At 44.3% G+C, this 12,572-nt stretch overlaps 1 protein-coding gene and 1 long non-coding RNA gene across 10 annotated transcripts in view; one reads left to right on the plus strand and one right to left on the minus strand.

Annotated features, from left to right (window-relative positions):
- CFAP74 (cilia and flagella associated protein 74) overlaps positions 1-12,572 on the plus strand; it is a 119,024-nt gene that overhangs the window by 101,451 nt on the left and 5,001 nt on the right. For all 9 annotated transcript variants that reach the window (XR_010594260.1, XM_065575235.1, XM_065575233.1 and 6 more), the window contains 9 exons: positions 2,647-2,778; positions 3,847-3,995; positions 6,022-6,156; positions 6,573-6,682; positions 7,681-7,736; positions 8,523-8,642; positions 10,359-10,514; positions 11,415-11,544; positions 12,105-12,259. Coding sequence is in view for 8 of the 9 variants with exons in the window: in XM_065575235.1 (XP_065431307.1) it covers positions 2,647-2,778; positions 3,847-3,995; positions 6,022-6,156; positions 6,573-6,682; positions 7,681-7,736; positions 8,523-8,642; positions 10,359-10,514; positions 11,415-11,544; positions 12,105-12,259 (1,143 nt within the window). In the remaining variant the exon portion in view is untranslated. The remainder of the gene's footprint in view (positions 1-2,646; positions 2,779-3,846; positions 3,996-6,021; positions 6,157-6,572; positions 6,683-7,680; positions 7,737-8,522; positions 8,643-10,358; positions 10,515-11,414; positions 11,545-12,104; positions 12,260-12,572) is intronic.
- LOC135976977 (uncharacterized) overlaps positions 1-12,572 on the minus strand; it is a 131,160-nt gene that overhangs the window by 69,885 nt on the left and 48,703 nt on the right. The gene's annotated exons all lie outside the window — the stretch shown is intronic.

Consider the following 12,572-nt stretch of genomic DNA (forward strand, 5'->3'; position numbering starts at 1 on the left):
TGCCCTGGCAAATTGGATCACAGCAGCCCCCACTGTAGATTTGCCCACTCCAAATTGATTCCCGACTGACCGGTAGCTGTCTGGCGTTGCAAGCTTCCACAGGGCTATCGCCACTCGCTTCTCAACTGTGAGGGCTGCTCTCATCTTGGTATCCTGGCGTTTCAGGGCAGGGGACAGCAAGTCACAAAGTTCCATGAAAGTGCCCTTACGCATGCGAAAGTTTCGCAGCCACTGGGAATCGTCCCATACCTGCAGCACGATGCGGTCCCACCAGTCTGTGCTTGTTTCCCGGGCCCAGAATCGGCGTTCCACGGCATCAACCTGCCCCAGTGACACCATGATTTCCACATTGCTGGTGCCTGTGCCTTGTGAGAGGTCTATGTCCATGTCAATTTCCTCATCACTCTCGTCGCCGCGCTGCAATCGCCTCCTCGCCTGGTCCGGGTTTCGCCTTGGCATGTCCTGGCTCTGCATATACTCCAGGACAATGCGCGTGGTGTTCATAGTGCTCATAATTGCCGCGGTGATCTGAGCGGGCTCCATGATCCCAGTGCTAGCTATGGCGCCTGGTCAGAAAAAAGGCGCGAAAGTAGTATCTGATGGACCAGGAGAAGGAGGGAGGGCGGGAGGGAGGGAGGGCCGAGTGACGACATGGCGTACAGGTACAGGAACAGGGAGAAACACAAACAACTGTCACACAGAATGGTCCCCCCAAAGATTAAAATGAAAACCCTGGGCTTAGCAGGCCATTGATTTCACGGAGGAAGGGGAAGCATATGAATACAGAACAAATCTATTTTTTACATCTTAAGGTGGCAGCCGACGGTGCAGCATGAGTGACAGCCATACCAGTACGACGATGACGGATACCAATCATAAAATACCATCATCTGCCAAAAGGCAAGGGGCTGCTGCTGTGTAGCAATGCAGCCCCACGTCTGCCAGCCCCACGTCCGCCAGCACCCAGCATCGCCCTCGGCCTCTTCTGGGTGCTTAGCAGACAATACTGGGCAATTGGCAGAAAATAGTATATTACGACTGGTAGCCATCATCATCGAAACAGTAGCATGTCTGCCCAGGTGGCCATGATTGACAGCCACACCAATACGATGACGACGGATACCAGTCATAATATACCATCGCCTGGCAAGGGGCTGGTGCAATGCAGCCCTACGGCTGCCAGCCCCATGGCTATCACTCATGCTACACCGTCTACCGCCAAAAGGCAGTTAGCAGCTGCTGCTGTGTAGCAATGCAGTCCCACGTCTGCCAGCACCCAGAGGACATATGGTGACGGTGAGCTCAGCTGAGCTGAGCGGGCTCCATGCTTGCCGTGATATGTTGTCTGCACAGGTAACCCAGGTAAAAAGGCGCGAATCTATTGTCTGCGTTGCTGTGACGAGGGGGGAGGGGCCTGACGACATGTACCCAGAACCGCCCGCGACACTGTTTTGCATCATCCGGGCATTGGGATCTCAACCCAGAATTCAAAGAAAAGGCGCGAACCGCTTCTCGGCTCTCTGAGCTGTGGCGCAAACGTAGTATCTGACGGACTAGGGGAAGGAGGGAGGGGGGCCGAGTGACGACATGGCGTACAGGCACAGGGAATTAAAATCAAGAACGGTGGCTGTGCATCAGGGAGAAACACAAACAACTGTCACACAGAATGTTCCCCCCAAAGATTAAACTGAAAACCCTGGGCTTAGCAGGCCGTTGATTTGACGGAGGGAGGGGGAAGCAAATGAATACAGAGCAAATCTATTTTTTACATCTTAAGACGACGGTGCAGCGTGACTGATAGCCCTCGGCATCTTTCTGGGTGCTTGGCAGCAAATACGGGGCGGCGTATGACGATGGTCTTCAGGCCTATTGCACAATCGGCTGCTCGGGGAAGACTCTGCTAATGTGCGATGACCCGACTTGTAATAGGACGGCTAATAGTCGTAATACACCATTTACTGCCAAAAGGCAAGCCCCACGGCTGCCAGCACCCAGATCGCCGATGAAGGCTACCAGTCTACTGCACCGTCTACCGCCAAAAGGCAGTTAGCAGCTGCTGCTGTGCAGCAATGCAGTCCCACGTCTGCCGACACCCAGAGGACATATGGTGACGGTGAGCTCAGCTGAGCGGGCTCCATGTTGTCTGCACAGGTAACTCAGGTAACCCAGGTAAAGAGGCGCGAATCTATTGTCTGCCGTTGCTGTGACGGGGGAGGGAGGGGCCTGACGACATGTACCCAGAACCGCCCGCGACACTGTTTTGCATCATCCGGGCATTGGGATCTCAACCCAGAATTCAAAGGGGCGGCGGAGACTGCGGGAACTGTGGGATAGCTGTGGGATAGCTACCCATAGTGCAATGCTCCGGAAGTCGACGCTAGCCTCGTACTGTGGACGCGGTCCGCCGACTAGAGCACTTAGAGCATTTTATGTGGGGACACACACAATCGGCTGTATACAACCGATTTCTATAAAACCGGCTTCTATTAATTCGACCTAATTTCGTAGTGTAGACATACCCTATGCTCTCAGCTTCTATTGATTTTGGTGGGAGTTACAAATAAGCAAGGGCCAAGTTCTGCCCTTAGTCACTGATGTTAATTTGCAGTCCAATGTCATTCATTGTGTGCAATCTTTCTACCCCAGAAATGCTTGATACAAGTGTACTTCAGACCAGTGTTGTCAGAGCAGCTAATCAGAGAAGAGGCAGTTCAGATGCTGTGCAGGGAAGATGCACAAAGGACGATGTTGAAGAAGATTCATGAATCAGAAATGCAAGTAAGAACAGTTAAAAATCAATGTGCTCACTCTCAAAGGAAAATCAAGCTCATTTCTACAGCATTACTTATTTAGCATAAAATTATTTGCAATTAAAAATACAATAAATGAAGCCAAGAATCTTCTACCAGAGATTAGCAGTACAAAGTGGCAGTTAATGCAATCAGCGGACTGGATTAATAAATAAATATAGGGTAACGTTTTTGAAAGCACCTGACTGGCTTTTGAAAATGGACTTAGGCGCTCCTAAGGTACTTATGAACCAAAGTGCCTAAAAGGGACTTCTGAAAATGGGACATGCACCTAAGTGACTTAGGCACTTTTGAAAATGGGGTCAGATTCCCAATTCCCTAGTGTAAATTAATAAAATTCCATTGAAGTCAATAGAGCTGCATTTATTTACTCCAGCAGACGATTTGTCCTCTGAGCTTGAATTATCTAATTTAACTTTATTTTATTTGAACACTGTATCCATTGCTTGTTGCCCTAAATCATAATTGTATCGCTGTTATCTTATGGTTTTGGTTACAGACATCTGTCACCTCTTTTTATATATTTAGATTGGGAGCTATCTGGGGCAGAGACACTCTTTTTGCTGTATGTTTACACTGGCATTCACACAGTGGAGCCATGATTCCTGACTGGAGCATCTCCACAGAATAATCTACAACAGTAGTTCTCAAACTGTGGTCTGGGGCGTGGTGCTGAAGACAAAGCCCGAGTCACACCGCCCAGGGCCGAAGCCTGAGGGCTGTAGCCCTGCGTAGCGAGGCTCAGCTTACAGGCCCCCCCACCTGGGGCTGAAGCCCTGGAGCTTGGGCTTTGGCCCCCCCCGCCCAAGGCCTGGGGCGGCAGGGCTTGGGCAGCCTCAGGCTTGGTCCCCACTCCTGGGATTGTGTAGTAATTTTTATTGGCAGAAGGGGGTTGCAGTGCAATGAAATTTGAGAACCTCTGATCTATCCTAATTTGTAGCCACCTATGGGATTTTAATAGGAATTGGATGTCCAAATTACTTAGGCAGCTTTGAAGTATCACGTGCATGTTATATTTATATATACACATTTATAGAAGAGAAAAGACGAAACTGTGGCAGGAAAGAAGGATGGAAAGAAACCAAGTTTTGCCGCTTTCAGACAGCCTTTGAGGGTCAGAAGCAGTAAACATGCAGCTGCTAGCAGTGGCTTTGAGCCACCGAAACCAGAAGAAATAAAAACCAAGTAAGTCAGTAGCAGCAGCTTCTCCTGGGTAGCGAACGAATGCCATTTGCCACATTGGTTTCATTAATCCCTGTGTGTGAGCGAGCAATCTAACTTTAGGGGAGAACTGGCCTTTTTCTTTATTACAAAGGTTATTTCCAAAATTAGCAATGCTTCTAATCTACACTGTCATAACCTCTCCTGCAAGGCAGAGAATCCCTCATTATAGATCAAATAGCAGAGCTGCGGGCTTGAAAGAATGTACCATGTAGCATTAAACGTGGCTGTACTATAACTCAGCTGAACCAACCACAATACCAATTTAAAGGGCAATTGGCCTGTTTTTCAGGTAGGAGGCTGATTAAACATTTTAACAACAGAAACTGACAGCGAATGATTCACCTCTTCCAAATAAATTCGTTGCATTTGTATTGAGTAAAATTCACCCCAGACAGCACAAGGCTCATGCCCACTGCCCAAGACCCACCAACGCCTTAATTTGGCAGTTAAATGGCCTATAGTCTAGAGAACCACCACTAGGACAGGGCGAAATTCACCCATTGGGAAATATAACAATGCTTTAATTTATAGCTTCCAGGTAGTCATTTTGCAGCATGCAGGTCAGCTGACAGAGAATTAACATTTATTTCATGTGGTACCTAGCAGTTTATTTATTTAGTTTTATACCATCTAATAAGAAAGTCCAGTGCTTGAGGGCCCTGATCCAACAAAGCATTTAAGCATGTGCTTAACTTTAAGTAAATAAGTAGTCCCAAGTATCTGAGTACTATACTGGCACTAGAAAAGGTTCAGAGAAGGGCAACAAATGATTAGGGGTTTGGAACGGGTCCCATATGAGGAGAGATTAAAGAGGCTAGGACTTTTCAGCTTGGAAAAGAGGAGACTAAGGGGGGATATGATAGAGGTATATAAAATCATGAGTGAGGTGGAGAAAGTAGATAAGGCAAAGTTATTTACTTATTCCTATAATACAAGAACTAGGGGCCACCAAATGAAATTAATGGGCAGCAGGTTTAAAACAAAAGGAAGTTCTTCTTTACACAGAACACAGTCAACCTGTGGAACTCCTTGCCTGAGGAGGTCGTGAAGGCTAGGACTATAACAGCATTTAAAAGAGAACTGGATAAATTCATGGAGGTTAAGTCCATTAATGGCTATTAGCCAGGATGGGTAAGGAATGGTGTCCCTAGCCTCTGTCAGAGGGTGGAGATGGATGGCAGGAGAGAGATCACTTGATCATTACCTATTAGGTTCACTCCCTCTGGGGCACCTGGCATTGGCCACTGTCAGTAGACAGGATACTGGGCTAGATGGACCTTTGGTCTGACCCAGTACAGCCGTTCTTATGTTCTTAGTAGTCCCACTGAAGTCAATAGAACCACTCATATGTTAAAGTTAGACACATGCTTAAGTGTTTTGCTGAATTGGGCCCTACATGCTTTGGACAAGAATTACATATTTAGTGCAATCCATTAATTTATCAGCATATAATAAACTTATATTTTTAAACATGAATTGTTTGAGTATACTGTAACTACACAATTCATTCCGAAGGAAATGCGTATTTGAGAATTCAGAGGCTTTGCCAGACATACTCTATCATAGAAATACGTAATTTAGGAATATTACTGGAATATAAAAAGATGCAATGAAAATGTTTGCAAAATGGATTTTCACTAGAAAATCCAGCATGGGAGAATCACATTAAAAAGTGTTTTGTCTTCTCTAGTGTGACATTAAGTATCTGAGTTCATAATTTTTGTTCATGACATGAGCAGAAAAGCAAACTACTTATTCAACACCACCCTCTGTTGAGCAGATCCATTGCTTTGTAACAAATGAGCACCCAGCTTTACTGTTAAAGTCCACTTTTAAACAATTAATGATCAATAAATAGTAAATGCAAATGCTTAGTAGGTCAGGTCTGCAATGTAATATTCTGCTTGCTGGCATTAATACTAGACTGCTGTGTTACTACATGTTTTTTGCTTTCTTCTTATTATGACCATATTCTTGTACTCTCTAGCTCTGAAGAATACATTGCAGCTCAGTATTCCCTGATTAGGAATTTCACAGGAAAGTTTGAGAGATACATCATACCTTGCTTTGTTGCAAGTGGAGATATTGATGAAAAGATAGGATCTGAAAATCTAAAGTACAGGTACTGTATAAATGAGCAGCATGAAACCATATGAATGCAATTTATGGTGGACCAGAAAGGTCAGAAGAAAGTTGGGGCACATGTTGAAAAAGTATTCATTCGTTTTTTGGGGAAAAGGCCAGATTCTGATCTTAATTGCTCCGTAAATCAGTGGAATAACTTAGACTGTACACCAGCATAGATCAGAATCGAGCTTTAGAAAATATTTACTAAGCACTTTAGAGAATATTTACTATGTAAAGTTTATGTGCATCAGTCCACCTCTTCTGTCTATGCAGATACAAGAAAAGAAGCCAAGAATTATACATTCTCTTTAACACTGACATAATGCTTTTTCCCCCCCTGTATAGAGTAAGAGCAGATTTCAAATACCAGATTCTATGATCTAACACCAAACATTTTTTCCATCTCCCCAGTCCTTATAACACCTTGTACCTAGAGTTGCACTGTCCTGCTGTAGCACCATCTGTTGTGGTCACTTCAAATAATGGAAAAAACATCGTCAACTTTGGGGAGGTCGCAGTAGGTACGAAGTTAGAATTCAACTTTTGAGGTTTTTCTGTCTGGCTTTAATTCCTTTTAAATGTAGATTTGTTATTATTTTCTTACTTGCTGTAGGATCAATTTTCAAACATAGGTGTCTAAATTAGGCCAGTTGTAGTCTCACAAATGGGTAATTAGGAGCCCAGATAACCATTTAAGGTTCTTAAGAGCCCATTTGATGCCCAGAGATGTAATTAGTAGCCCTAATGGAGACCACTGTACACCAGCCCCAGAAATGCAGTGAACATTTAGCGGAGGGAAAAGTGGGAGTGAACTGAAGCTCTCATATGAACAGTCATGCATGGAGATCTGATGCAGCGGAACATTACTCAAACTGCTCCTAACAATTCTTCTTTGAGGTTTTATGGTCTTTTGTAACAACCTCTGTTAAAAACAAATCCACTAGTAAAATGGGTTGTGAAGATGCATTTTTCCCTCCTGGATATAATTTCCTAGCCAAGTAGTGTTTGGAGAATACAACGTGGTCATTGACAGGTCTAGCCTCTGCAGGACAGCCTTCTAATACATGGAACCTTCATCACAACCAGGCTGGCTGTAAAATGTTGATTTATAAATACCACATTTAGGAAATCCCAGTAAGGTAAAAACACAGTAGATGGAGTGAAAAGTCTCATACCTTGAAAATGCTTTTAAACAGCCACTTGAGTGGTATCTGACCTTTTTCCTTGAAAGACTGGGAGACACTAGAAGTGTCACATTTGTTGCTTTCTGTCTTGAAAGAAAGGATCAGTCTGCCACTAACTTCAGAACTTTTTTCTGGCTCATTCTTGGAGTTAACATTGGTGGTTTTATTTCCTGGCCATTCTGTCTCACACTGGAGTGCAATGAATACTGTGAGACCATAACTACAGATGGCCCTAGGCAGCATTGGAGTTGGAAACTGGAGTGTCCAATTTAGTGGTCTCTCTTACTGGTTGATTACAGTAACATTTCTGAAAGTGTTGTTTTTATACATTTTAGGCCACAGAATAATCAAACGGATTACAATACAGAACATCTCCCAGGAGCAGCTAGCAGTATCCTTGACTGGAGTGTTCGCTCCCCACAATCCACTATTCAGTCACTGTTGAGTTTGGGCCTATTTCTGCAAGAATTGTTCATCATTAGGATTGTAAAAGCACCTTTAATGGAAACTGTAGTTCAGATGTGGTGACCATCTTTCACAGCTAGATAGATTGTAAAAATCTATTCTGAGGCGCTGGAAGAAATTAACTTTAAAGACCCCTTCCAATCTAAATGCTTTTGCAAAATTCTCACTATGCTGGTAAATCTCTATTTAAAAACCAGACTTGAGAGGCTCTTCATGCTCATGCTTCAGCCCTTTCTAAAAGAGCAAAAGCTACTAGCAATGCAGCCAACTCCAGCACCAACATGACACCCACAAGCAGAGAGCCAAAACCCAAGTTTTTGCTCAACACTTCTCCCAACTTCTGGAAATCTTCAGTTAGAAAAGGCTGTTCTCTAGGCTTCCAGTATTGCCAAATCTAAACAGGGCCAGAAAAATCTGAGAGAACATCATCTCTCATATGCTGGTTTAATTTGCGTGCTTCCCACCCTAGGCAAAACCTAGGGACAGAGCTGCAGGGAAGTTATTACAAGTTTTTCTAACTGAAAAAACCCCTGTTTCAGACATTTGAGTTTTGGACCAAGAATTGGGTTGGTTTTTATTTTCTTTGGTCTAGCTCACTAGCCCTAAAAAAGCTAATAGACAACAGGTTGGTTTGAATTATCTTTAAATCCTGCTCTTGTACCCTCAGTTTGTCACCTATAAACTTGCATTTCCTTGAGTTGCAACATTTCAGCTAGGATTCTCCATCCTCAACCCCAATGGGCCCTTCCTATTGGTCAGTCCAGTTGGCACTCTTGAGCCAGGGGAAAACCAGTTTCTCTTCATCTCTTTTTGTCCAAATGAGAGTAAATTGGTGAGTAAATATTTTATATATATATATGAAAATATTTTACACATGGGGAGACACATGGATGATAATAAGCAATCAGAAGCATTTAAAAATACAAGACTTGCCCAAAAATATACTTTTAAGATAATGTCAATACTGGTGCACAAATAATAAAATCAAGAATTTTCATGCTGAAGGAGTTCTGGGACATATTTTTGACTGGTTAAGGCCTGACTTTAACATTTTTTCCCAGGGGGAATTATATTCATTTATGGAATGTCTTTCCTAGCAAAGGATCCCACAATGCTTTGCAAACTACACAGACAGCCCCTTTCTCCACTTCTGGGTGGAGAAAGTAGGCAGCTGACGCACAGCATAGTGCACAACAGTGCGGTCTAAAGACATACGTCGTGGGCTCTCCGTTGTCTGTTAGGAATGCGTGTGGCTCTATAGGAGCCTGACCCTTATCAGAATATTGACAGCAGCTTAACATTGTTCTAATAATGGGCAGCCAGATAAGCTGTGTTCTTTAGCACGTTGGTATCACAGTGAGGTCATTCTCCCTGGGAGAGTACATTATAGATCAGGGGTCAGCAACCTTTCAGAAGTGGTGTGCCAAGTCTTCATTTATTCACTCTAACTTAAGATTTCACGTGCCAGTAATACAGTCTAACGTTTTTAGACGGTCTCTTTCTGTAAGTCTATAATATATAAGTAAACTATTGTTGTATGTAAAGTAAATAAGGTTTTAAAAATGTTTAAGAAGCTTCATTTAAAATTAAATTAAAATGCAGAGCCCCCCGGACTGGTGGCCAGGACCTGGCAGTGAGAGTGCCACTGAAAAAATCAGCTGGCATGCCGCCTTCGGCACGCGTGCTGCAGGTTGCCTACCCCTGTTATAGATCCAGGGCTGGATGCTCAGAAAGAGGTAGGCTCCAAACTTCTATTTAGCCTCCTAACTTCCACTGACTGATTTCACTCCTAACTCCTTTTGAGCATCCAGCCTCTCATCCCTCGAGATTTCTTAGACAAGGACATATAAGCACCTTCAGAATCAAAAGAAGAAAGTAGGGCCAAATTCTGGCTTGCTGTTTAAGTGCCCTCAAGCCCAGACACTCACATACAGTACTTCAAATCCAGCTCCAGTGTGAACCAGCCCTAGCCCCACCTCTAACCCAGCACAGGCAGAATGCCACATCTGTGGGCATGCCCATTGACTAAGGCTATGTCTACACTATGGGGGGGGGATAGATTTCAGATACGCAAAGTCAGCTATGGGAATAGCGTAGCTGAATTCGATGTATTTGATCCGACTTGCCCTGCTGTGAGGACAGCGGCAAATCGACCACCGCGGTTCCCCCGTCGACGGTGCTTACTCCTACCTGGGCCGGTGGAGTACGCGCGTCGATTCGGGGATCGATTATCAAGTCCCGACGAGACGCGATAAATCAATCCCCGAGAGATCGATTTCTACCCGCCGATCTGGGCGGGTAGTGAAGACTAGCCCTAAGTGACCCGATGGCCACTAAGACCTGGAACTGTCTTCTCTGTGGATACTTCCACAAATGACCTGGGATGTGATTATGAGGAGCAAGGACTGGGGCATTCCCGTTCCATCCCCGTTGCCAGGTGCCTATGCACAGCACCCAGCTGGCATTTAGCCCTGGCTTTGTATTGTACCCTGAAATTCTAAAGCCAGTGTCTGTTACAGTTGACTGATATGAATATCCTTCTTTGCAGTTCTTTGAAACTCTGGATATCAGGAGCATAAAAGCCACCCTGACCCTCAGTATTATTGGCCATGGGGTGGCTCCATCAATTGCTTGTTCTGTGGAAGGAGAAGTGCTCGATATGGGATATGTCATAGCCAAAGAGAAGGTCACTTCCACATTCAAGGTAAATCCTGACCTAATGGAAACTCCCTTGTGTTGAGTTAAAACTTAAAGACCTGATTAGTAGTGGGTCAGGACCATTCCTAGTTGGTCAGAAGCATGTAAGAGAGTTTCCCGACAGGATGTTATGCTGAGCAGTAAGTTGTTTCATTAAACATTTTAGCTTTTAAGCCTGTGATGAACACCCGTGACAAACTGGTAGTTCAGTGAGTTCATTAGAAGCAGAGAGTCTTAAGGGCCAACGGTACTTCTACCTGGCAGGGGTGCTGAGTTGACTCTGCACTGCTTGTGGGAATTCTGCCTACAGAGGCACTGGGGAGGGTCTTATTGCACATTTAAAAAGCACCTCTTGAATGCTCTTCTCCCTGGTTCTGTCCAGTACACACAAGGGTCAGGGAGGCCAGAAATGGCCCCTCGAGCAGCAGCAGCGTTACTTGCCCTTCCCTCCCAGGTGCTCCCTTTTGTAGCCACCCTGACTGTGCCTGCCTCCTGTCTCCATGGGAGGGGGATGTGCCCTGCTAGGGACTACCGGGGTAGGCTGGAGAACAGTTTAATTGATTCATTCATCTGCTGTAGATTTCCACACCTCTAATCCCAAATCTAGTGAACAGGCCAAGTGCTAGAAGCAAACTGTTAGTCTATAAAATCTTTCACTGTGCAGGCATCACAAAGCTTTGATGGGAAGCAACTAGTGTGTATTTCCTGCAGATGGGTACCAAGAGTGGAAAACGCTCTGTGTTGTTTGGCAGGAAGAACGAATTGTGGATAATAGTAATCCATATGTACCATGTATGGCACCTGGGCATGCAATAAACAATTTCAGCCCATTTGCACAATACACATCCTATAAGGTTTTAAATCAGTTCCCCTATTAAAATGCTGTTGTATCAATGACTCCCTCCAGATACAGAACACTTCCACTCTGCCCCTGAGATACTCCATCAAACTAGAATCACTCTCACAAACAAGGGACAAAGAGCAGCAGAGACTTCCCTTCTTCATCACGTCTCCCCCAGGACGGACAGATTTTGTTGGTAAATAGTTTTTCATCTCACTAATCAAGTACATAATAGGAGCCAAATTCTGCCTTGTGTTTGGTCCATTCAACTTCACTGAAGCCTTACAGCAGTGGTGGGGGGGGGTCACAACACTGTAACTGAAGGACAGTATTTGCTTCACTAATATCAAATATGTTAATAATTAATTCATGGTTGGTACAAGTTTACATAGCTTTAGAGAACGTTCCCAAGTAAGAAGGCTCTATTGTTGAAATCTGGTTAAACCCACTCAGTATATTACCCATCAAGAAGCAAGATCAAACTATGTGTAATTAATACAAGAAAGAAAGAAAGAAAGGTTTAATGGCACTTCTCCAAGTCCTCCAGGGAAATGGGTATTTTGAAAAACCTCACGGGTGGTTCCAGGTAGGCTTTTTAACACCCAGATTTCCGACTTTGCTTCATAAACATGCACCAGAAATTTTACTCATTTACCTTGGGACAAAAAGGACGTGAGATTGAAATATAAAAAAAAAGAGTGGTAGAACAGAGCTTTCCTTCTGTCATCCTCATATTTCTGTTTTTTGCTCTTCCAGGTACACAGAACTACAGTGGTTTAAGTGTGTTCAACATATTTCCAGTAGAGGGCGTAATTGAGCCTGGGAAGAGTCAGGATTTCACGGTTACCTTCAGTCCAGACCATGAAAGTTTGTATTATTCTGACTGCCTCAAGGTTGTGCTCTTTGGCAAGGTAAGGCAACCTCAGGGCATCTGGATTTTTAAATCTAAAGCTGCCATATGACAAACTGAATTTATCAGCATGGGCATTGAGATTCTATCAGGAGTAGAAATAATTGTATTTTGTTATTCATTCACAATGACTTGGAATAAGATCCCTCTTCTCCCTACATAATCCCACTTCGCAGCTGGGCAAATTGTTGGGAGCGAGCACATACCCTTGTGAATTGCTGAGCACAACTTCATCAGATTCTCTGCATTGGGAACCTATGTGAAGGGACTGGTATAGTGGATCGTTTCCTGCAGAGCCCAGGCCCCAAAAGCCC

Source organism: Chrysemys picta, chromosome 21, assembly GCF_011386835.1.
Source record: "Chrysemys picta bellii isolate R12L10 chromosome 21, ASM1138683v2, whole genome shotgun sequence".
NCBI lineage: Eukaryota > Metazoa > Chordata > Testudines > Emydidae > Chrysemys > Chrysemys picta.